Here is a 22,058-nt window from a genome sequence, read left to right on the forward strand (position 1 = left end):
GAGTACTGTTCCCTGACTAGACCTGCCAACATCACAGGCTGGTAATGGGTGCACTGCCTGCTTCTGTGAGGCAGGGAATGGGAGATTAGCTGCCTGCTCAGCCCCACCAACAGGGCCAGCATCTGGTCGGTGAGTTGGAGCTGCTACCTACTTTCTCAGAGAGAGAGAGAGAGAGAGTGAGTGAGTGTGTGTGTGTGTGTGTGTGTGTGTGTGTGTTTACCCACTTAACCACACTGAAACCTCAGTGGGATGGTGGTGCAGTATTTCCATTGGAGGAGGGTGAGTGTCACCTAAAAGATTTTCTGTTATTAGCCCATCCTTTTCCTGGTCTTTTGACTGTGAGTACAGGCTTTTCTTGGCACTTTTTCTATACTTGTCTCTTGTCAGTTCTAGGTTAGAGGCTTCTGTAGTACCCTATCAGGAATACATGAGGAAACCTAGGGAACTCACTGCCATAGCTTTCCTCAAGTCCCAATGTCCCTAGGCAGTCATTTTCTTCCTATCCACTCTGTCTTCCTATTCTTATTAGTGTGTTATATATAGGTATTTTTTTGTTTTATGAGGAAGGATCTGGCAGGAATGGTGCTACTCTATCTTTACCAAAACTGGAAGTCTCCATGTGTGTGTGAAAATTCTGTAAACAACCATCTACATATATAAAAGCCTAAGTGACCGTCTGATCATTTAACCATCCAACCAGTAGCTTTGATGCACAATGACCACCAGGGAGCAGACATTCAATGCAGGAGCTGCTGAGCTGCAGTCACTTTGCAGCTGCGGTTCTCGGGTGATGTACCTGGAACCAGAGAGGAGGGAGCCAGATTCTGAGGTGTTTCACCCAAGAACTGCCCTCTCGCAATCTGGGACCCCTTGGGGGATATTGGAGAGCCGGTTTCAGCCCGATTCCCACAGGCCAGGCCAAGGGACCCCACCGGTGCACAAATCCATGCACAGGGCCTCTAGTTTATCTGCACTAGTGAAAGAGAAACATGCAAATTGACCATCACTTTGCAACACCCACCAGCCAATCAGTAGTGAGTATGCAAATTAACCTGACAAAGATGGCAGCGGCCTCACCCCCCAGCTGCTCTGGGTCTCTGGGCAGCACACATGCAGGCGTGGAGTGGCCGTGTGGGGCAGGATGCCTGCTATGAGGTAGAGGGCAGGGGGCTAAGGGAGCTACAGGAGCGGAGCTCCGGCTGGAGTGAAGACTGAAGGCTCCAGCTGGAGCAAAGACTCTAGCTGGAGCGAAGAAGGAAGGCGGTGGCCAGAGCGAAGGCCTGGGTCCCGGGTACTGGAGGAAAACTGGTGCTGGGATCCAGGGGAAGGAAGGCCTATTGCATGAATCTTTGTGCAACAGGCCTCTAGTATTATAACACTAGAGGCTCGATGCACGAAATTCATGCAAGAGTAGGCCTTTGTACCCCCGGCTGCCTTGTGGCCCTGCCCCCAGCCCACTGGTTGTTCTGGAAGGTCGTTCTGCCATCTGGTCTAATTAGCATATTAGCTCTTTATTATATAAGGACCAGTTCCTCCTTCAAATATACTATGTATGAGGCACTGTAGTTGACTCTGGGAACTATAGATATGACTGAGACATAGTCCTTATTTTCAAAGACCTCACAGTTTTTTAGATGTCAAAGACCTGGAAAATAGATTTTAATTTGCCCCATGACACTCAAGTAGAAAACACAGTTCTTTATTTTAGAAATAAAACTAAATCCAGCTCTACAATACCTGGATTGTGGTATTATTGGGGCTCCTTTGCCTCCCATTGACTGGTATAAGCCTCACTGGGTTTATGAGGTACCAGGCAAATGGGGTAAGGGTCTAGTCATCAAATCCTTTGTTGTTACTATGGTTACTGTTGCTTGTTATTCAGGTTACCATTAAACCTTTGCCAGGAGCTGCCCTCCAGTGGTTATTATTTCCCTGGCCCAGCTCTCTAGGCTATGGAGCTTAATGATCAGTCTGGAAGAATCTCTTAAAGGACCACCACTGTCCAAAGTTCTGGACACCCCTCTGCGTCATGGAGAAGTTGCAGTCCCCTGATTCTCCCAGTGGTGAAGGATCCTCCAGTCTTAGAATACCATCAGCTCCCTTTGATATTACCCTATTGTTCAGGAAGCTCAACCTGACTGCCTCTGTGAGTATGGGCTTTTTACTAGTAAGGATTGTTAGTTCTCCCCAGGGACAGGAGAAGCCCCTCAGGGACAAATCCATGCTCTGTGAGATCCTCTGGAAACTTGCTTTGGTGATTTAGGAATGCCCATAAGTAGAACCTGTTGAGCTTTTCCCCTAATGGTAGTAATGGTAACAATAACATTTAGCTCATGCTCTGTTCTAAGCATTTGACTTGTAACTTTTCATTCAATCCTAATAGCAACCTCAGGAATGAGTGATATTATTACTCTCTATTTTCATAAAAGTTGATTGAGGCACTGAGAAGGTAAATAACTTGCCAAAGATCACTCAACTTGTAGGTGGTGGAGCCAGAATTCAAATCCAGGCAGCTTGGCTCTAGATCTGAAGTTCTTACCCTTCTTGTGGATGTGTTTGAGCTTCACTTTGCTTTATTGTTATTTGTTTGAAATCAAGATTGTGTCTGAAAGAAGTGCTTCTAGGTTTCTAAAAGGTATTGCAAAATTTAAAGTAATTGCAGAATGCTTCTAATTAGAAGCATTTTGTTTTCTTTCTTATAAAATCACATAGATCTGGCAACAGGAATATTAAAAATGAACATATATTTTAAACTGTTTGGAGTATAGTCTTTTCTTCTAAGATGGAGGTTTTTAAAAAGATATTTATTGTTCAGATTATTACAGATGAGAATTGTCAGTCCACTCCCTTTCCATGCCCCTAATTCTATTACATTCACCAGTTTATTCTGTTCATCAGACTTTTTATTCATTTGGTTTTAGATTCACTTGTTTATAGATAAGTATTTGTTGTCACTTTGTTGTTCATAATTTTTTATTTTTACCTTTTTCTTCTTTTTCCTCTTCTTAAAGAATACCCTTCAGCATTTCATATAATACTGGTTTGGCAGTGATGAATTTCTTTAGCTTTTTCTTATCTGTGAAGCTCTTTATCTGACCTTCAATTCTAAATGATAGCTTTGCTGGGTAGAGTAATGTTGGTTGTAGTTCTTGCTATTCATCACTTTGAATATTTCTTGCCACTCCCTTCTGGCCTGCATAGTTTCTGTTGAGAAATCAGCTGACAATTGTATGCGTACTCCCTTGTAAGTAACTAACTGTTTTTCTCTTGGTGCTTTTAATATTCTCTCTTTGTCTTTTGCTCTTGTCATTTTAATTATGATGTGTCTTGATGTGGTCCTCTTTGGATTCCTCTTTTTTGGGGTTCTGTGTGCTTCCTGAACTTGTAAGTCTATTTCTTTCACCAGGTGGGGAAAGTTTTCTGTCATTATTTCTTCTAATAGGTTTTCAATATCTTGCTCTCTCTCTTTTTCTGGCACTCCCATAATTCGGCTGTTGGTACGCTTGAAGTTGTCCCAGAGGCTCCTTACACTATCTTCAGTTTTTTTTCTTTTTGCTCTTCCAGTTGGGTGTTTTTTGCTTCCTTGTTTTTCAAATCTTTGACTTGATTCTTGGGATCCTCTAGTCTACTGTTGAATCTCTGTATAATATTCTTTATTTCAGTCAGTATATGCTTAATTTCTGACTTGTCCTTTTCCATTATTTTGGCATTCTCACTAAGATCCTTAAGGTCTCACTGAGTTCCTCAGAGGTTTGTAGAAGATTCTTGAGTAACCTTATAACTGTTGTTTTGAACTCTATATCCAGTATTTTGCTTTCTTCCATTTTTTTTCATTTGTGACATGTTTCTTTGTCTCTGCATTTTGGCTGCTTCCCTGTGTTTGTTTCTATGTACTGGGTAGCTTCTAAGTCTCCTTGAGTTGATAGAGTGGCCTTGTGTGGTAGGTGTCCTATAGGGCCCAGTGGCTCAGCCTCCCCAATCACCTGAGGTGGACACTCTTGGTGCACCCCTTTGTAGTATGTGTGCACAGTTTTGTTGTAGTTAAGCCTTGATTACTGTTGGTATCACTGGGAGGAATTGACCTCCAAGCAAATTGGTTGTGAAGACCAGGTGTGTCTACAATGGAAGAGCTGCTGTGCAGGAGACACCCTTATGGGGCAGGACTTGCTTCAGTGGGGCTTTGGTGCTCACTGAGTCTTCCCCTTGAGTGTGTCACTTATGGATGTGAAGAGTTGTAATCTGGTGTGGTCTCACACTGACCACTGGGTACACTGGCTCTTGGATCTCCAAGGAGGTGCAAAATCAACCACTGCCTGGGGCCACCCAGCCGGAGCTACAGAGAGATCTGCAGATTCCTCTTCTTTGTATCAGGTTTGGAAGTGCCCAGAAGAGTCCCAGCTGTGAAGCAAGGCAGGCTGCTGCTGTTGACCTTAAGCCTTCTTTTGATAGCTTTGGGGTTCCCTGACCCAGCTGCTGCCTATTTGACAGGTTTAAGGCTGAGAAAGGACAGGCCATTCATATGCAAAAGCCGCTGCTCACAGCTTGGGTGGGGTTGTAAATTGGGTGGGGCGGGGGTCTCAGGGAATCACCAGGGTGGAGCAAACAGCAGTGGCTGCCAGTCAGCCCTGCACCAAACAGGTCCCAGTGCAGGAACAATGACCGCTGTGAGCACCTCTGTCTGAAAGAAAGCCACCCTCACATTCCTGCCCCAAATGCCAGACAGTCCAGTTTCTCCCCATATGTGTCTGGGTCCCCCAGAGTCTCACCCGGAACTGAAGTTCAGGGCAAGTGGGCGCTTGTATCTCCCTCCCAATTAAAAAAGCAGCACACCCGGGTGCCAGCCCGTTCCGCGCCTCCACACCCCCTACCAGTCTCATTGCGCTTTCTTCTTTACCTCTCTGGTTGTAGTACTTCCACTCAGCCAGCTTTCCTGTGGTTCTGGATGATAGTTGTTCTGTCTTTTAGTTGTCATTTTGATGTGGTTGTGAGAGGCAGCAAGTATAGGTGTTTACCTATGCCGACATCTTGGTTCCTCAATAGTCAGTTTCCGGAGTATAGTGTTTTAATAACCAGAATTTTAATTTGTTTCTGAAACTAGGAAATAATGGTTTTGTTAGAAATTCCTGCTTTTTTGTTCAGTTGTTTAGGGCTCAAGAGAAAATTTAACCAGATTATTTTTATTATATATCACATTTCTTTGTGCACTTGTGATATTTTCTATTGCTTTATATACTTTTTTATTCAAATACAGGTAGTAGAATAAGTAGGAGGACATGATTCACAGTCCTTATATAAATATTATTCATGCCATTAGACTTAAATCCTACTTTAGGGGCTTATTTTAAGGCCTTATAATATAGCCAAGATCTTCTGTACAAAAAAGATTCATGCTGCCCTTTAGCTCGTTTTTTCAGTGAAAATGTTTAATTTTTTTATTCATTTAAAATGTGTAATCAAGTTTCATTTACATACATATTCTTTGTACTTGGTAGTATAATCTAATAATTTGTTCCATTACTTATAAAGTGTTGAATAGAAAAATTTTGCCATGTTTTATTAGAGAATATTGTACAGTTTCTCTTAAAATCATCCATTAATTTGTATTTTTCTACCATTGGCTCTTCTTTTTAAATTAAACTTATTGGAGTGACATTGGTTAATAAAATTATATGGGTTTATAACATTGGTTCTTAAATTTCTACGAGCACTTACCCACTATGTCCTTTATCTGAAGCCATATCTTTTTCAAGTTATATTGATTTATCATCCATACCTGTTTAAATACATTCTTTGTTAAAAAGCAATGTTAAATTAGTTATAGAAAACTTAAAAGCTAAAATCATTACATTTTATTGGCACATCTTTGAGTTAATGTTTGAGGATGTATTTCCAGTGTTTGAATTTAAATTGTGTATTCTTTGTTCACTATTGAATACATTTTAAGTCCAATGATTGTCTGATTGAGGTTCTTGATTGCCTGCATTTGGCATGCCTAGTTAATACTATTTTGTCTCAATTACTTGATCATTAGAAGGGGAATTTTCATTTTATCATTGTCTATTCATTGTTATAAAATAAAGGCAAAGTGAAATAAAGTTGTGACATAATTGCACAATAACTACAGTACAGACGTGATGGTAAATATTACTAAACTGAAAAGTGTCTGCCAGGCATCATTACCATGTACTCTTCAAAATATCCATTCATTTGCTGACATACCACAGTCTGAGTGGGAGGTTTGAGAGCATCTGTACATAATGTCCAAAAGTGTGGGTTACATGAAAGTCAACTATATTTATATGAGCTGTAAATATGGAGCTAAATTGTTTTTAAGTTTACCTGTCTCTGTTGAAAAAAAAATTACTATTGGCTCTGCCAGGGAGGGTTAGTGAAAATTGTTCTTTGGATGCCTCATTTTTCATTTTGATAACTACATTTTATTTTTAAACATTTTATTAATTAACTAATCTATAATATTAGGGTAGGTTGGTAAATTTATATTAGTCTGTAACTAATAGGTTAATTATTTTTAAATGATTCATTTTAAATTATCTTTATTGAGGTATAGTTTACATACAAGAATGTAACTTCTTATATACAGTAAGATGTACCCATTTTAAGTTGTACAGTTCTCTATAAACTAGTTTTCTCAGTTCATCACAGTTAAATCCTTTGACATTTTTAGCCAATGTCTCTTCAGGTTGATATGGATACACTAACAGTTGTAGTTATACTGGGCCATACTAGCCTTTTGCACTTGGATGTCGAGTGTGACTCGACACGATTAGCATCAAGATTAAAATTACTCTTTGAATGTATCAATAATTTGAAATATAAAAAAATCCAAATAAATAAGTTTGTATGAAAGAAACTCCAGTTTTTTATTCTACTGCCGCGCTTTGTAAAATCTGGGGTATTTAAAAAATTAAATCCCGAGTAGAATAAAGGAATCGAGAAAAAAGCAAGCGAGTGCAAAGGGTTAGAAGTACTTTCAAAGGCTTTCTGGGTGTGTGGGTTTGTTTGGTGATGCAGTACAGTGAGACACTTGCACTGGATTTCTCTCGCTCAGCACACTTTAGACCAGTCATACATTTATTTCTTACCCACTTGCTTGCAGTTCAATGGTATAATCAGACCTTTATCAAGTGGCCATATAAATATGTAAAGGTGTCGTTTTAATAAAAGTTATAAAGAAGAGGTGTTTGCTAAGAGAGCATATGGGGATTCAGACCTAAACTCGGGACTGTGGGAAAGCTCTCTTCAGGAAGTGAGAATTGAGCCAAGACCTGAGGGGTAATGTAGGGTTGAGTGGAGCATGGAAGGGCAAAGCTTTTAGAAGAAAAGGGAACAGGCCCTTTGGCAAGAAGGGTTTGGGTGGTGGGGACTCAGCAAGCAAGGGAGACCTGGGGAGAGGAGGCAGCAGAGCATTGCAGTGTTCCCTGGACAGACCTCACTGGCTACATGAAGGGGCTTTGATGTAATCCTTAGGGCAGGGGAGTTTTGGGAGAGTTTTAAGGGGAAAGGTGGGGAACTGAAATCAGTTAATTGGAAGGGCTAAGAGGCCAGACAGTACTCCAGGTGGGAATGCAAAGGGCTCTAACTACAATTGGTAGTGTTTGGGTAGAGAACAGTGGGCCAAATTAAAAGAGATTTAGGAGGCAAAATCAACAGCTCTTGGTGATAGACTTAATGGGTTTGGGGTGTAAGGAGATGTCAAGAGTGATCTTTGCCCTAGCTGGTTTGGCTTAGTGGATACAGCATCAGCCTGTGGGCTGAATGGTCCTGGGTTCGTTTCTAGTCAAGGGTACGTGCCCGGGTTGTGGGCTCGATCCCCAGTGTGGGGCATGCAAGAGGCAGCTGATTGATCAATGATTCTTTCTCATCATTGATGTTTCTATCTCTCTCTACCTCTCCCTTCTTCTCTCTGAAATCAATTATATATATATATATATAATTTTTTTTTAAAGAGTGATCCTAAATTTCTGGCTAGTATTCATGAGATATGGGGATCGGGAGACAGCACCAGGTTTAGAGGGGTAAGATGAGGAAATGGTTAGGCGTTCTGTTTAAATATCTTACACTCTTTCTTTCATTTTACATCACAATAAAGATTTTTGGAGAGCCGATTTAGCCCAGAGGGGATAGAAGGGATTTGATGTTCTAATGGAAATAAATGAGAAAATAGATTGTTATATAGGCATTTTATTACTGACTTAGCTTGGAGGCAGTTGTTTTCTATAGAATTTTGTCTTTGTAAGATCTGACTTCCTACATCTTCCTTTTTTTGGCTCCATGCTCTCTTGTGTTCGTGTGTGTGTGTGTGTGTGTGTGTGTGTGTGTGTGTGTGTGTGTATTTCAGAATATATCCTTTTCAACAATAAAACATATATATATGTTTAGATCATACATCTAAGAAGTAACAGAGCCATATATATATATGTATGATCTTGGGGAAAATTATGGGAATGTAAAAGCACTTAGACAGTTGGGATATTTTCATTCAAATAGATTGAAATATTTTAAAATACTTCAGTTATCAAATTGTATTCCTGCTATTTGGATGAACAATAAAAAATTCCTCTCAATGAAAGGCCTCCTCAGAGTAATTAGATAATGAATTGTTGAATATAACCTTTGCATTGGTTTAATCCATGAATAGTAGAGTAAAATAAAATCAATATTTTTTCTGTTCTGTTTTAAAATGCATGTTGGATATTTCAAATTATAGAGCAAAACATTTAAAACAATGATTCCTCCTACTTCCTTAAATAGTGTATGATTGGTTTAGAGAATTCACTGTTCAGAAGCAATAATCAAATCAAGTTATGTAAGTGTATTTTAAATAACAATAAATTTTACCATCCTATATAATAAAGAGGAACATGCAAATTGACTGTCACTCCACCACAAAGATGGCGGTGCCCACAGCAGAGGCAGGGTGGGGTGTTCCGTCACACAAGATGGCTGTGCCCACAGCGGAGGCTGAGTTCCCTTAACGAGTCTTAACGAGCAATCAGCAGGGACCTGAGGCTGCTCACCCCCAACCCTCCCTTGTGGGGCTTGACAGAGGACCTCAGGCCGCTCCCCCTGCCCTGGTGCCAGGCCGGGGGACCTCAGGCCACGCCCCCCACCAAGCAGGGCTTGACAGGGGACCTCAGGCCACGCCCCCCACCCTGGCGCCGGGCTGAGGGACCTGAGGCCCTGCTCCCTGCCTGGCGGGGCTTGACAGGACCTCAAGGTGCACCCCCACTCTGGTGCTGGGCCCCCTTGCCCAGCAAGTCTTGATGGGGGACCTGAGGCTGTGACCCCCTCCCGCCGGGGCTTGACCCAGGACCTGAGGCTGTGCTCCGCCCTCCTGGGGCCAGGCCAGGGGACCTGAGGCTGCGCCCCCCCACCCAGTGGGGCTTGATGGGGGATCTCAGGCTGCGTCTTCCACCCAGTGGGGCTTGACAGGGGACTTCAGGCCATACCCCCCACCCCGGCACCAGGCCGGGGGACCTCAGGCCACACCCCCTGCCTGGCGGGGCTTGACAGGGAACCTCAGGCCACAGGGCTTGACGGGGGACCTCAGGCTGCACACCCGCTCAGCGCCAGGCCAGGGGACCTGAGGCTGCGACCTCGCCTGGCGAGGCTTGACAAGGGTGGGACTGGCCGGGTCTGGATCTAGCCCAATGGGGGTGGGGTCAGCTGGGTCTGGGTCTCTCGCGATTTCGAGGCGCACATGGGTGGGTGGGGACTTGACTCTGAGTCCCGTGGTGTACCACAGACTCTGACAGGAGGAAAATTTTCATATACATTTTACTAATTTTCTTTCATCTCTGACACTTCTATTATAGAGAAAGGGCAAATAGCAATATTAAAATATTTCCTCTAATCCCCTTTTAATGTGCATGAATTTCGTGCACCGGGCCACTAGTTGTTAATACTGATTAGTTTGTCAACATCTTAAGAAAGGACAATTGATTCTGGGAATAAGTCAAACATTCAGAAGCTTTAGACAGTCAGTGACAGGAGTGAGTTTTGGTTATAACTCTCTGTGTCCAATATGGTTGTTTAGTGATTGAGGCATGATTTTTACAGGTGGAGATCTTGAGAAATATAGCCCCTCCAGATATTGTTTTATACCCTTTGACTCAGTTATATTACTTACAGAATTTACTTTATGGAAATAAAGATGCAGATGTTGAAGTATGTTCATTGGTAGACTGGTTAAAGAACCATCCATTATAGACCGTAGTTTTAAAAATTATTTAATGACTGATAAATGTATCTTATACAATATTATGTGAAATAAAAAAGCAACATGTAACACAATATACAATATTACTATTCCAATTTGAGAAAAAATTATTGGAAGAAGATATACCAAGATGTTAACAAGGGTTATATAAATAGTTTTTTTTAAATTTCTTCTTTATACTCCTTTTATACTCTTACTAGAGGCCCGGTGCATGAAATTCATGCAAGAGTAGGCCTTCCATCCCCCGGCTGCCGGCACCGGCTTCTCTCTAGCACCCAGGACCTGGGCTTCTCTCACAGCCCTGGCTTCATCTGGAAGGTGGTCCAGAAGGACATCTGGTCTAATTAGCGTATTATGCTTTTATTATTATAGATACTTCTTATACCCTTCATATACCCTTCATATTCTTTTATATTTTCTGTAATGAGTTTGTATATCCTACATAATAAAAGCCTAATATGCAAATCGACTGAATGGTGGAACCACAGGTTGCTATGATGTGCACTGACCCCCAGGGGGCAGACAGTCAATGCAAGAGCTGCTCCCAGCCCACAGGCTCCAGGCTGGCCAAGGTGGGTGCCAGTGGAGACCCTCTAATTGCCCTGCCAGTTGCCCTGCAGAGGGAGGTAGCTGGCAGTGGCAGCGGAGGGGGGGGAGGTAGGGCCGGCTGGCGAGCGGGCAGTGGTGGCAGGGGGCGGTGCTGGTGAGCGGGCGATGCCAGGCTTGCCAAGGCGGGTACCAGCGGGGGCCCCTTGATCACTTTGCCTGTTGCCCCACAGATGGCTCTGATCGCCAGCCAGGCCTAGGGACCCTACCCGTGCACAAATTTCATGCACCGAGCCTCTAGTTTTTCATAGGCAGTTTGAATCAAAGTGAAATGTTAAATTCTTTCCAACATCTTTTGCTGTTAATTACATGTGTTTTCCATCAAATATTGAATTGATTTTATGTAGAAAACTTTCTATTTGGCTTAAATCTTTAAGTAAATATAGAAACCATAGTGTGTGTGTGTGTGTGTGTGTGTGTGTGTGTGTGTGTGTGTGTGTTGAGAGAGAGGATTTCCATGGTACTGATGAAAGTATAAATAAAATAATAAATATTTTATTTTATTTGACCCCCCTTTTTAAATTTTTTTAAAAATATTTTTTATTGATTTCAGAGAGGAAGGGAGAGAGAGACAGAAACATCAATGATGAGAGAGAATCATTGATCAGCTGCCTCCTGCAGACCCTCATTGGGGATTGAGCCTGCAACCCAGGCATGTGTCCTTGACCAGAATCAAACCCAGGACCCTTCAGGCCACAGGCCAATGCCCCATCCACTGAGCCAAACTGGCCCGTTTTGCACAACTGTTTTATACAGTAAATTCTATTTATGAGATGCCCGGAGAAAAAACTAATGAATTTCTTTATTCGAGATGGTATAAATGTGCTAGTTTTGAAATTGAATTTGTAGTCATTATCAGTGGACAATTTTGAACCAAGCAAGACCTTTTATAAAATCAGGTAAGGTTTTAACACTTAGGATGAAATTTTAAAAAGGCATATGGGACTCTGAGTTTAGAGTGCAATATAGGATGAAACACTACCTGGAATCTCTTGAGGTACGAGCATTCTCACTCTCTTCCTGGACACATAGCATGCTGCACCTTAGTTTGTGCTGTGAGCAATTTCCTAATAGGGTTTGTTCTTTCCCTTGTGTCAAAGGTAAGTTGCTAGCTAGAGCCATTTGGAAAGGAGCAACATAAGAAAAAGTATTAGGAGAAAATAGGTAGGCCTACCTATTTTCTCCTAATACATTTTCTTATAAGAGTTATCTGCTACTACCTATATTAATATTCTAGTCCATCTTTTCCTGCATTATGTTGACTTTGCAGTTATTCCTATTGTAAAATAGTGAAATTTACAATATCAGAAAGTACCTGTTCCTTTACAATTCTGTTCCTCCATTAAAAACAAAAAAATAATATCCTTAAGAATCTTTCTCCTCAGTAGGCTATAGCACTTTCAGATAATTTTCCCCTATAAGACAAATATGAAAGCTGGTATTTTCTTTTTAATGGGCAAATGAGAAATAGAAAGGTTGATTTACACATATAGTTACAACTCAGGGTTTGTCTTTCAGCATAATAATTAAATTGGTCACTCCCCTTTTCATGATTCCCCTTGCTTTTGTAATAAAATAAACTTAGGCGAAAAGCACAAATTTTTAATGTTAATGATTTGTACCCTGTTGGTTATTGCCTGGTATTGTGTTGTTTTTGAAACCTTTGTTTCGATGCAGGGACAATTTTTTATTAAAAGATTTGGTCCTACAGGTTTGAAAGTGTACTCAGAATAAAAGCCCGGCCTGAGTCATTCAAAAGACCTTTCTATATGACATGTTTGCTTTGAGGACTCTATATTTTATTTTATCAACAGCTTTTTATAGACCAGGATTAGACATGAGTTATTTAGCCTAGTGGTACTTAGTTTTTAGCATTTTCATTTCCTTTCCAGTCCTTATATTCCTCTCTTCCAACCAAAAAAGGGGGAGAGAGAGAGAGAGAGAGAGAGAGAGAGAGAGAGAGAGAGAGAGAGAGAGAGAGAAAAGATCTGCAATGTTTCAATTTAAAGTAGGGTTCTGCTCACAAACTACTTCTGTTAGTTCAGGAGAACTAAATAAAGGTGAGGGGTGGGGGTGATTGGTATTTGGTGACAAATATTTTCCCACTTTGGATTTGAAATGATGACCACCCATAGGGAAGAGCTGGTGAGCAACTGGATAGGTTCATTAGGAAAAAGTAGGTGAAGGAGGAGATTTGTAGGAGGCATTCTGCTTCCAGTAACTGTCAAGTATCGTAGAAGTCTTGTCTCTGGTCTTAGAAGCCCAATTAAAATGTATCCCTGAGTTCCAGAGGGTAGTACAGTCGGTGGTCTGTTGTCAGTCATCCTTGCACTTTTGTTTAACCTCAAGACATTGACATTTCTGGTTCATCCGTGTTTCTCACTGTCTCTGTTTTTTTCCCCCTCCCTCACTTCCCCTCTCCTTTTCCATTCCTGACAATATCTGCAGGGTGGTAAGAAAGAATTTTGGAACCAAGAAGTGAGGGACTGGGATGAGGAGGATCTATTTTTTACTCTCTGAGTTCTTGCTACTTTGTCCCAGAATATACCTACCCCCGGGCGATTGGGATTCCCAGTTTGAAAAACATAGAAGAATGACTTTTCTTTCTGCCTCTTTTCCATTGCAGGAAACTCATGAAATTGTGGCAATCAAGAAATTCAAGGATAGTGAAGGTATATGTCTTTTTCTATCTATCTATCTATCTATCTATCTATCTATCTATCTATCTATCTATCTATGATTTCTCTGAATAGAATGTGGAAGAGATGGGATTGAGCTGATAAGACTATTCCTCAATTTACAAAATCTCAATCTTAGAAAGTAAATATAGCTTATTTGTTATCATGCTTTGCTTTGAAAATTTTAGTTTCTTCTGTGTAAATCTTTACAAATCTCATGACATTAGTAAACATGTATTTTAAGGTACAGTCAATGTTGGAAAACTTGCTTCATGTTCTGGGAAGAAGGAATGCTATTTACATAGTTTCCAAATATAATAAAAATGAGAAAATGGATTTAAAGTAAATATTTCTGTGGGTTCACACAAGTACTAAGCACTGGGTGAAAGGCTTTAGTATTCAGTACTAGGATCTCTGGTTCCTAGTCAGTTAGAAATACAAGAATAAGTGGTATGTAGATGATATCAGGGGAATGATTTTATAAAAGTTATTGGGTGAATAAAAGGTTTTCAAGGGTAAACACTGTACTTAGAGGGCTTGATCACATGTCCAGACCATTTTGAATAGAGTATTAAAATTATCCCATGCTGGGTGAGAAAGGTTAAAATAAAATAAACCTTTTAAAAAAAAGTAATGTACACAAAAAGGTAATGTATCAAAAAATAAATAAATAAAGCATTTCAGTAGTTTGTTGGGGCTTGAATGTAGAGTATTGGCCATTTAAAGATAGCCAAGTAGAAAAATGACCACGAAGACACACATGATGTCTGATAAGTTCTAGGCAGCATTTTTCTAATTTTCTTTGGACAGAGACCCACAGTAGGCATGTTTTTTACATCCCAATCCAGTATCAGCATACATAATGTCCTATATATAACTGAAACAAAACTGCTTTATTTTTCTAATGTGAGTTTCTCCGTTTTCTGTTCTTTCGTGCCCATATGAATTCATATAAATGCCTATTATGGCATCAAATACATTCATTTCACCACTAATGAGTCACAACCTGCCATTTGAAAAATAGCACTCCAGGCATGAGAGTCACCGGCATAGCATCAACCTTCGTATCTAATTAGAAGTATGACAATAGTAGTCACAGCCTACCTTCATCAGCTCACATTGAGTGATTACTGTAACACAGCAGCCTCTATATTTGTGAACAGTTTCATCACCCTTACCTTAGAGACTTAGCAAGCATTAAATAACAAAAAGGGCTCACTGACAAAGTCCTATGTTGTATAGTCAGTGGGATATGATGTAACCCGACTCTGATGTGCTGGTTGTATGGAGCACATGCATACCAGCCTGGAACTTGAGCAGCCATTGTCCCAGCAGCCTTAAAGAGAAGGCAATAAAATAATGCTTTTAGCTATTCATAAAAAAAGAAAAAGAAACTGCTTCAAATGATGTACCTGTAGTCTAACAGGAAACAATAGCCTTGGCCAGCTCACTCAGAGACCATTAGAAATGAGCTCTTTGAGCTGTGGCTTTGGGCTAACCACAGGTGGCCAAGAGACAAATGGTGATCTACTAAAAAGAGTGGTTGCAGCAGTAGATCAAGCATAACCTTCGCATAAGTGTAAATACTTCTGGCTGTGCATTCATCTTGTAAGGCACATCGTCAAGCATCAGTTACCACCAAAAAATACTATTTGTCATCAAATTTTTGAAAAGCAGTATAATCTAGGACATGTATGTCATTGCTTTTTTAAAAAAACTAAGTACTATTTTCTTTACAACCTGTATCCTCTGCATACCAATTCTCAAGACCTGTTTATAAATAGTTAAACAGAGTAGAAAGCAGTCAGTGCTTGAATGAATTTGTATAATTTTGAGACAAGGTTGTTTTTAGCTGTGGTGTCCTGGGAATGCATGAATAGTGTAGACATTATAGGAAACATTTGATCAGCCCTTATTTCACTGAGCTGACAAAACATGAATCCAACCCTGCCTTCATCTCTCTGAGGCCATTATCAGTTACCATACCTCAGGCATGCAACCTTATTACCCACTGTTGGGAGCATCCTCGAAAGGAGTTACACATATTGTGTCTTTCCACAATACCAGGTTTATTAGGGGAGACTGCCCCAATAAGCCAATAGAGTCACACGCAGGTTACACACAGAGAGGGGAAGCTTACTTGATAGAAGCGAGCAGATCAAATGTCCAGAGCAAAGTACTAATCACTGGCAGTGTCTGCAGGTAGAGAGGTGGGTAGAGGTCTTAAACTAGGTGGCTACAGTGGCAGCACACCCCACTACCTCAGCCTTGACATAGCACTTGACATAACTGTCATGGCCGACTCCATATTGGATTGTCAGAGGGGTCCAGAAAGTCTGCTCTGCTCTTGCTCCATATACCATTCATTTTGTAGATGGACACCTTGGTAGGTACACCTATACATACTTCTTGAGGGATACTTCCTAAACATTTCTATGATAGAATCTGAAGACATATACAATTATTTGTAACTTTTTAGTTCAGTCCTATTTTAGGCACACTTGCCTACTATTTCCAGTTCTCCCTAGTGTAGATCTCATACTCTGTTTTTTTAAAATATAGCATTCTAATTTTTCTATTGATTTTAGAGAAAGGAAAGGGGAAGGACAGAGAGATATAAACATCAATTGGCTGCCTCCTGAAGGAACCCTATTGGGGATGGAGCCCACAACCTGGGCATGTGCCCTGACTAGGAATCAAACTGTGACCTCCTGGTACATGAGCCAACAGTCAACCACTGAGTCACACCGGCTGGGCTCATATTCTCTTTTCTGTCTTTACCCTTTTCCTCTTGCCAGAGTAGTATGTTGCTTAATGGAAAGTAGTGGAATGTGTGTGGTAAACAACATTTTTGGAGTGTGAATTGTACATAGATAGTCTAGTACAGGTGAGGATGTCCATTCAACCCCTCTGTGAACCACTATATTCTGAAACAGTTTATCATCTTAAATTTTAGTAAGACCAATTATAATAAAAATAGAGTTTCATAATACTATGCTTATTGTCATATAGTTCTCATTAATCTCTTTTATTAGTTATTCAAAATATTCTCCTGATATTATCATAGTGTCTTTTCTAAATCCAATATTAAATCTTTTTGAAGATAATGAAATAACCTTGTAAAAATCTTGTTAAACCATAACTGTATCTGAACTTGATCTGACCCACGCTCAAGCTAATCAAGTATTCTCATGCTGATGATATCAAGAGATATTTTATGAGAGCATATTATATTACCTTCTGTTAAACTTCAAAAGATTATGACTATGGCCCTTGCCGGATGGCTTAGTTGGTTGGAACAGCATCCATACACCAAAAGGTTGTGGGTTCAATTCCTGGCCAGGGAATACACCTGGGTTTCAGGTTCAATTCCCAATAAGGTGGGTACAGGAGGCAACTGATTGATGCTTCTTTCTTACATCAGTGTTTCTCTCTCCCCCTCCTCTCTCTCTTTAAAATCAATAAAAACATATCCTCGAATGAGGATTAAAAATAAAAGGATTATGACTATACTTCTTGTTAAATATCTGTATATCCACAAATTTGTATAAAATCTTTCAAAACTACATTTTAAGATACACCACTATTTATTTCAAGAAGTCCTTATTATCCCGGAACAGTAGATCATTATGTAAAATGGGAACCAAAATGTCATAGTAAATAAACATAACTTTCATAAGGTTAGATTATGAAAAAGAAGCTAAAATTACAAAAATACATTTACTTTATCTTATAGTTAACACAATTTAGGTTATAATAGCAATGATGTACTATTTCTTAGGAGAAAGGATCAAGTGTTGTTCTCTTTTAGGGGGAGGGGTAATTTTTACAGTAAAATTGAATGGTAAGTCAATGAAAGACTTCTCAGTATTCTCTTCATTTTTGTATGTTCTCATCTTTCTGTCATCATCCTTATCAGTTTTTTATCCTGATATAACTCTATTATATCATTTACCAGTTATCTTTGCCTATGATTTCTCCTGAAAAGCTTTGACATGCTGCGTGGGGGTCAAAAACTCCTGTTAAAAGGGAGGAATGGCTTGGCCATATGGATCAGTGGTTGAGTGTCGACCTATGTATGAACCAGGAGGTCATGGTTCGATTCCTGGTCAGGGTACATGCCCGGGTTGCTGGCTCAATCCCCAGTGTGGGGTGTGCAGGAGGCAGCCACTCAATGATTTTCTCTCATCATTGGTGTTTCTATCTCTCTCCCCATCTCCTTTCCTCTCTGAAATCAATAAAACTATATTTAAAAAGAAAAAATGGGAGGAATATTTGAGTGATGGCATTTTTATCTGCGATCACTTCATTAGTTAATATTTTCTTGTTTTGATGATGTTTGCTTCTTTTTACATCATCATAAATGTGGAGTCTCAGATAATGAATTCTTAATCATATCCTGAATGATAGTATTAGAAATTTGTCTGTTAATGTAAGTTTCCACAGAGAAACATTAAGTTATAAACACTTAACCAACCAGAATTCTCTATAGAATTAGTTCTGCTCAGTATTTGGATTTTTCTGAGAAGAGAAAAATGACCACAGACCAAAAAGATACTAAAGATGATTTAGTTAAAAGGTACTTTTCAGACTATGTATAAGGATAAAATTAACCAAATTTTCCTACCCTTCCTATAAGTCCAGTCTTGTACAACGATATTTGATGTTCAGGTGATAATATTCTATCAATATTGGATTATCATTCTCACACACACACATACAGGTGTCTGACATCCTTGATTTGTTACATAATCCAAGAGCAACTAATTTAGACTAGATAGCTTTGGACCAGCAAGAATTAAAAACACTGTCTGTTCAGTCTTTACTTGAGATCCTGTGGTCTAGAATTTATTTTCGATATATACATTTCGACCTTCTGATGTGACAACTTTTGCTTTGTACTTTTCAGTGTTTCTCTGAATGTACAGGTAATGGAGTGAGGAGGAATCCTCTCCACTTGTCACATAGCAAGGGGACTGACTCTCAGGGAGCTGTGTTGCAGTCTTCAATTCAGATGGAATTTAGGTTGAGTCTCTGCTTTTATACCAAATAAAATTGCTCACATTCATATCCTGCTGCTGCTTTTGTTTTCTGTAGGTAAATAGTTTTCTCTTGGAATGCACATATTTATTCTTCTTAATCATGAGAAAATACTTAATTGATCATCCATTTTTTATTCCAGTTTATTTCATTCTTATTTTTACCCCAACACTAGAAAGCTCTGTCCTGATCTCTGGGTCAAGGAACTCTGGACTCATCCTATATAATAAAGAGCTAATATGCTAACAACAACCAGACATCCTTCCGGACGACCTTCCGAATAAAGCCTGGGCTGCAAGGGGCTGCGAGGGCTGGCCGAGGCTGCGAGGGCTGAGGCAGACGGGGTTTCAAGGGCTGAGCCCCTTGCACGAATTTTGTGCATTGGCCCTTTAGTTTTGTATAATGGTACAAAACAAGAATTCATCATCTCTGCTCCTTAAATTCAAGAACTTGATTTCTTTTTGTTTAAAATATATTTTTATTGATTTCAGAGAGGAAGAGAGAGATAGAAACATCAATGATGAGAGAGAATCAATGATCACCTGCCTCCTGCATGCCCCACACTGGGGATCAAACCCCACAATCCTGGTACATGCTCTGACCAGGAATCAAACCATGACCTCCTGGTTCATAGTCCAACACTCAACCACTGAGCCAAGCCGGGTGGGCAAGAACTTTATTTCTTGATAAGAGAGGCCTTGAAACTAATGTTCAAAGCTCTGGTTAAACAGATAATTCAGTTAACTAAGCTTGAGCATTCTGCTAGTCATTATTTCACCACACTTGTTTTTACTGTCCAAAATAGATCTCTTTCAAACTTCAGGGATTCTTCTAGGATTTGTGAACATTTTGCACCTTTCATAATTTAATAAAGTTTCATTGTGCTTTACCTGGCCTTCATCTCAGAAGATTTAAGAGTTCTCATCTTTTGTGGTATATATGACAGCACCACTATTCAAGCCCTCCGGGCCATGTTAATTGTCCTCCTATTGATGTTCCTTCTTTAGTCAGGGCAACCAGACTCAAACATGGTATCCTTTTAGTTTTATACAAAGATGGGTTGAATTTCCCCACCCCAGCATACCTGTTTAAAGTTCCATTGGGGGCAGGGGGCTCTTTGGTTATACAAGAATGTCAGGGTTGTGATTTCAAAAAGTAGGTTACAGCTATTTCTGGATTTCTTTTCCAAGCCCACAGTTCTTTAAAAATAGAGTTACAATAGGGATTCAGCTCATCTTTAGATTTTTCTCTTTTCATCACTTATCTTTGCATTTCTTTTGCTCCTGTGATCTTTCTTCTTCTTTTTGTTAATCCTCACCCAAGGATATATTTCCATTGACTTTTAGAGAGAGTGGAAGGGAGGGGAAGAGACAGAGAGAGAAATATTGATGTGAGAGAGATACATTGATTGGTTGCAAGAGAAATATTGATGTGAGACACACACATTGATTGGTTGCCTCCCACACGTTCCCCTACCAGGATCAGGGATTGAGCCTATAACCAAGGTACGTGCCCTTGACCGGAATTGAACCTGGGACCCTTTAGTCTGTGGGCTGATGCTCTATCTCTGAGCCAAACCGGTTAGGAGTGATTTTTTTTCTTAAAAATGTTCTTTTACTGCCTGGCTGGTGTGGTTCAGTAGTTGAGCGTCAACCCATGAACTAGGAGGTGATGGTTTGATTCCTAGTCAGGAAAGTGCCTAGGTTGCTTATTTTTGTTTATTTATTTTTTAAATTAACGTCATTTTTCTACTCTGCCATTTAGTCACTACTGAGAATTTATATAACTTTGTCAGAATTGCTGTCTGTACTAAGCTCGACACCCTCAGTAGTAACTGGTATCCAAGTCCATCATCATGTACAGCAGCAGAAATTGCATGGAAGTATCGGCTCCTAGAGCTGGAAGGACCTTCTGAAACATTTAATAGAACCCCAACCCCAATTTACAACCCAGGAACTGAAGGCCCAAAGCTGTATAGCTAGTATGTGGTTAACTGAGAGTAAGATGCAGACCCCAGGGTCTTTGTTGAGCTGAGCAGTAGCATGGCCTAGATCCGAACCTGGCTGTTCCAACTCATTCTCCAAAGCTTGCTCACTGCTTTCCACCATGTTGCCTGTGTTCTATTCGGTGTGACATTCTCTTCACTCACCCTGAGAAAGTTCTTTCTCAACTCGTGTTTTTTTTTTTTTTTCACTTGTAAACTGGAGGAGACTGGCCTCAATAAAGAATCCATGGGGTTCTGTCAAGTAGAAGGCGTTTTTGTGCTCATTTCAGTGGGTTCTGCTACCACCTTTAAAAAAAACAGCCTCACTGAAGAACGTGGCTCCTTCCTGAACCTCTGGGGAGAGAAGCATACATAAGTGGAATGTGCTTTCTTTTTCTCCATCATCTGATTGTTTGGTGCCCCAATTTTCATCTAAAGTCCAGGGGAGGCCAGGAATCTTTAAAGTACTCAGAGAAACAAAAATGATAGGTTATACCTAGTAATGAAGAGTGTATATTTTCCTTGCACTTAGGAAATTAATAATTCCACTTCCTGCCCATTCCCATTTATTACAATCATAGTGCCAAAATGCTTGCCTCGACTTTTAATACCTTTTACTGGTGTAAATTAGAGAAGCCTTCATTTCCTGAAAAAAATAGGCTGATCGGATGACGTGGTTTGGGCACTACATACTAAGTGATTTTGTGAGCTGCTTTTGGAAGATTTCTTTCTCCTCTCTCTATCACCATTCTTAAGTGGAGTTAGCATAGATTTGAATGATGTATATATAACAGAACTAAAATTCAATGAGGTTTAGGCTCATAATCAATGAGATTTTAATGAAAAGAAATCATAGATTATTAGATTTAGAAAAGCCCATGGGGTTTTTTAGGATTTGTGTGTCGGTGGGCCCGTTTATTTATTTTATGAATGAGAAGTTGTGGCTTGTTCAAAGTCACATCTCACGGTGTTAGTTGGTTAAAACATACAAAATCTAGGTCTTGAATTTCAGCTGCCTATGTCTTAAGGGAATAGGAGCAAGCCATATATGAACAAAGATTTCCTCATGGTACCAGTGGAAGCATTCCTGTAGGAAATATTCATTGATCCCCTCTTTGTGACAGGTACAGTCCTAGGTTGTTGGATACATATGGTTAGACAGAAGAACTAAGGCTTATCCTCCTAGCACTCTTGGTTTGCAGGGGTGGCCACACAGATGGTAAACCAGCAAGCAAACAAACACATAAAGATGGTGTGAAGGTCTTAAAGAAGTGTTCAGAGTATTGATAAGGAATAATGGGGATGGAGGCCTGATTTGCTTTAGTGCTCTGGGCAGGCTCCTGAGTAGTAACATCTAAACTAAAACCTGAAGGAACCAGCCATGGAGTAGAATGAGAGTTCTAGGCAGAGGGAATAAGTTCAAAGGTCCTAACATTGAAAAATAAAGTTTGAGGCTGTTTTAGGAACTGAAAGACTAATGGGAGAGAGGTGGGGAAGGAGGGCATGAGAT

General features: G+C 40.2%; 1 protein-coding gene across 1 annotated transcript in view; it reads left to right on the forward strand.

Annotated features, from left to right (window-relative positions):
• CDKL5 (cyclin dependent kinase like 5) overlaps positions 1-22,058 on the forward strand; it is a 161,986-nt gene that overhangs the window by 87,930 nt on the left and 51,998 nt on the right. Inside the window, exon 4 of the mRNA XM_008154551.3 lies at positions 13,473-13,518. Coding sequence (XP_008152773.1) covers positions 13,473-13,518 — 46 coding nt within the window. The remainder of the gene's footprint in view (positions 1-13,472; positions 13,519-22,058) is intronic.

This window comes from Eptesicus fuscus, chromosome 1 (genome assembly GCF_027574615.1).
Source record: "Eptesicus fuscus isolate TK198812 chromosome 1, DD_ASM_mEF_20220401, whole genome shotgun sequence".
In the NCBI taxonomy this organism is placed as follows: Eukaryota; Metazoa; Chordata; class Mammalia; order Chiroptera; family Vespertilionidae; genus Eptesicus; species Eptesicus fuscus.